Consider the following 3,810-nt stretch of genomic DNA (forward strand, 5'->3'; position numbering starts at 1 on the left):
GAGACTCTCGCGCCGACGCGGCCCTGGAGACTAGGGCGGCCCATACTCGCAGTCTTCGGCCCCGCCCCGCGATCCCGTCCTGGCACGTGGTGGGCAGACCCCGGCGGTTCTGAGCCCTCGACCTCTCAGGACCCTGAGCTCCCGGCACAGTACGGAGCGGGCGCTGAGAAGCAACCGCGGGCCCAAGACCGGCAGAGAGCGAGGTGCGGGGCCCGGGAGAGGATCTGGGGTTCCATGGCATAAAATCCGGGCAATTGGGAGAATGATTTGGGAAGGGCTGGGGAAGTCAATGCCTGGGATCAAACCTGGCTCAGCTACTCTCTAGCTGTCCCTGAACCTCTCAGCCTCAGCTTTCTCCTCTGTAAAGTGGGCATTCAGAGGCAAAACTTCATGGGGCTTTTTGGCGTATTCAAACCGGTATGTGTCGAAAGCGGCCAGCACGGCTCCCTGAAACAGAATGGAGGCTCGGAAGTGGGGTGTGTTCTCCCTGTGGGACGTCGGAGGAACCGCCCTCGGGAGGGCCTGTGTGCAGATGGAGTCCACTGGGCCCCAGAGGCTGGGAGGAGTAGGTAGCCACTCGCTTTGCCCCCAGCTCACCACGCGCAGCGCCATGGCCAGCGAGGGTCTCGAGGGCGAGCACCCGTCCGTGACGCTCTTCCGTCAGTACCTGCGCATCCGCACCGTCCAGCCGGACCCCGACTACGGTGAGAAAGCTGTGGTTCCAGAGCCTGCGCTGGGGCCCCGGGGCGGGGACTGTGCTCTATACCAGACTCCAACCTTTGTCACCCAGCTGAAGCCCATTTTGCTGCCCCGGATGGCGCCTCAACGCCTCTAGACTGCTCAGATTCCCCTTCAGACTGCTCTGCACCAGAAGTTACTCCTGGTGGCTAGTTAAGGAACAACTTCGCCTCACTGCCCAGTGTTTGAGGTGGGGGGAGGGGAGACAAGCCGCAAGGGAAGAAGCTCCAGAAGCCTACTGGGGCAGGACGAAGGCCACAGCCCTTAGGAAATCAAGCTTGGTGGCTGGAAATTGTGGATATGGGTCCAAATCCCTGCTCTATATTTACCAGCTGGGACTCAGTAGGTGAATCTCACGTCTCTGCACCAGTTTTCCTAAGAAAGACAGCAATCACTCCTGTTTCTCACTGTGGACTTCCCACCTGACCTTTCACAAAAGATCCCTGACTGGCCAAAAACACCTTCTTCCTTAGAGACAGAAATTCAGGTGTCCCTGAGTGATGTGGAATTGCACTGAGGAGGCAGAAGCCCATTTCGATGGGCTCCCCTCTCTGAATGCACCACAGCTCTTCCTGAGTCAGTGGGAAGTGTAGGTAGGCAGAAGCGACCCTAAGACTCTCTGTGTTCCCAGGAGCTGCAGTGGCCTTCCTTGAGGAGAGAGCCCGCCAACTAGGCCTGAGCTGTCAGAAAGTAGAGGTGAGCTTGGGGCCCTGCATGGGGAGGGGACCTGGCCCTGGGGCACCTCCTTACCTCCTGATCCTCTCCAGGTGGCACCGGGCTATGTTGTGACCGTGCTGACATGGCCAGGCACCAACCCCAGACTCTCCTCCCTTTTACTCAACTCCCACACGGATGTGGTTCCTGTCTTCAAGGTGTGTGTGCAGACAGGGAGCCGTACAGGCTTTGGGGTACCCAAATAATTTAGACCCTCTGTTGGACCCCAGGGATCCTGCTGGGCTGGTCCTGAAACTGACTCCTAATGTCATAGGCGTTACTCCATTCAAGCAGCCTTTGCTAGTGGTCCATTCTATGCCCAGGGTGGGGCTGGGGGTGAGGGTGGGAACAGAGTTGAGGGATGGCAGTCAGCTGCCCTCTTCAGCCCTCTTCTATCCCTTTCACCACCCCACTTGTCACCCCAACCCTACTTCCAGGGCAGGGCTACAGTTGAGCAGAGTAGATTAATGACTAAATTTGGGGTTTGGGTCCTCTTCTCATCTCTACCTCAGGAACACTGGAGTCATGACCCCTTTGAGGCCTTCAAAGATGCAGAGGGCTACATCTATGCCAGGGGCACCCAGGATATGAAGTGTGTCAGCATCCAGTGAGTGTCCTCCATTCCCTTTCCCCTCCAATGTCCCTACTGGCCCACTGAATTGACACAGGACCTGAGGTGTGATTGGAGAAACTCAAGGCCAAGGAACATCTTGACCTCTTACCTTGGACAGGAATTACCACCATTATTACATGGATAGGGAGACTGAAGGACAAGGATTTCCCAGAATCCCCCTACCAGACTGTAGCAGAGCAGGTCCCAGCGTCCAGGGCTCCAGCCTGCCCACCCAAACATCTGGTGGCTCCCTCAACACCTGGCTTACACCCTGTCATTGCCCCTCAGGTACCTGGAGGCTGTGAGGAGGCTGAAAGTTGAGGGCCACCATTTCCCCAGAACCATCCACATGACCTTTGTGCCAGGTAGGAGTGGCTTGGGGAGGGACATTTTCAAGGGAGCAGGAGCATGTGTTGGTGTGGGTGGCTCCTTCATCTCATGTCCCTGTTGCTTTTACAGATGAGGAGGTTGGGGGTCACCAAGGCATGGAGCTGTTTGTGCAGCGGCCCGAGTTCCAGGCTCTTAGGGCTGGCTTTGCACTGGATGAGGGTGAGAAGGGTGGCAAGCCCCTGAGCGGCCAGGAGGGGGTACGGAAGCTGCTAGTGGGGGCTGGGCTCCTCCACCCTCTGAATCCCCTTTCCCTCCCCAGGCCTGGCCAACCCTACCGATGCCTTCACTGTCTTTTATAGTGAGCGGAGCCCCTGGTGTGAGTATGGGCTTGGCAGGAGGGCATCACTGTGCAGATGGGGTGCTGGGCCAGAAGGGGCAGGGGCCTGCCAAAGGTCATGCAGCAAGATTGGCCTGAGTAGGTCTTGAACCCAGAGCCTCTGCCTCCTAGCCCCTTCCTACCTGGGCTTCTCCTTCCTGAGCTTCTTAGGGTAAGAAGCCAGCTTCCCCCATGGGCAGAAGCCAGCTCTACATCATGCATTCTATTGGGGACAGCCCTTCCAGAGGAGCTTGGAATGAGGGGAAGACCTGGGGAGTCCACCCCAGGGCTGATAGCTTTTCCAGCTCTTCCCATGCTTAAGACACCCCCTTCTCCCTCATCTCCCAGGGGTGCGGGTCACGAGCACTGGGAAGCCAGGCCACGGTTCACGCTTCATCGAGGACACAGCAGCAGAGAAGCTGGTGCGTGGCACACAGGGAGGGAGTTTGGGAATTCCCAAGGCTCTATCCCGGGGCCACTCTCACATCTGACCTCACACTCTCCTAGCACAAGGTCGTGAGCTCAGTCCTGGATTTCCGGGAGAAGGAGAGGCAGAGGTGAGGCAGCCTGGGAAAGAGGGTGGGGAGTCTGGGCATCTGTGCAGGAGAGAAAGGAGGCTTTTTATCTGTTGTTCCCCCACTGCCCCTGCCCTGTCTCCCACCGCAGGCTGCAGTCAAACCCCCACCTGAAGGCAGGGGCTGTGACCTCCGTGAACCTGACTAAGCTAGAGGGCGGCGTGGCCTACAATGTGGTACCTGCTACTATGAGCGCCAGTTTTGACTTCCGCGTGGCCCCAGATGTGGACCTGAAGGTGCCACCTCCATCTGGGTTTGGAGGAGGGAGCCGGGTCCTCAAACCTATCCTGGAGGCTCAGGGAGAGCCTGAGAGGTCAGCTCATCTCCCTTCTTGTAGGCTTTCGAGGAGCAGCTGCAGGGCTGGTGCCAGGCAGCTGGCGAGGGGGTCACCTTCGAGTTTCTTCAGGTATCAGCTGGGGACCTGTGGTCAGGGAGCCGCGGGAGCAGGGGAGAGGGGGCTAGCT

At 58.4% G+C, this 3,810-nt stretch overlaps 1 protein-coding gene across 3 annotated transcripts in view; it reads left to right on the forward strand.

Annotated features, from left to right (window-relative positions):
* ACY1 (aminoacylase 1) overlaps positions 1 to 3,810 on the forward strand; it is a 13,468-nt gene that overhangs the window by 8,344 nt on the left and 1,314 nt on the right. The window contains exons 1-12 of one of the 3 annotated variants that reach the window (XM_077763400.1): positions 7 to 203; positions 593 to 704; positions 1,370 to 1,434; positions 1,506 to 1,610; positions 1,965 to 2,059; positions 2,354 to 2,430; positions 2,525 to 2,614; positions 2,715 to 2,771; positions 3,120 to 3,193; positions 3,279 to 3,328; positions 3,438 to 3,582; positions 3,684 to 3,752. In XM_077763400.1, coding sequence (XP_077619526.1) covers positions 611 to 704; positions 1,370 to 1,434; positions 1,506 to 1,610; positions 1,965 to 2,059; positions 2,354 to 2,430; positions 2,525 to 2,614; positions 2,715 to 2,771; positions 3,120 to 3,193; positions 3,279 to 3,328; positions 3,438 to 3,582; positions 3,684 to 3,752 — 921 coding nt within the window. In that variant the 5' untranslated portion in view covers positions 7 to 203; positions 593 to 610. The other 2 variants (XM_077763401.1, XM_077763399.1) reach the window with 2 other exon arrangements.

The sequence above is a fragment of the Crocuta crocuta genome, unplaced genomic scaffold (genome assembly GCF_008692635.1).
Source record: "Crocuta crocuta isolate KB4526 unplaced genomic scaffold, BGI_CrCroc_1.0 scaffold1079, whole genome shotgun sequence".
Classification (NCBI taxonomy): domain Eukaryota; kingdom Metazoa; phylum Chordata; class Mammalia; order Carnivora; family Hyaenidae; genus Crocuta; species Crocuta crocuta.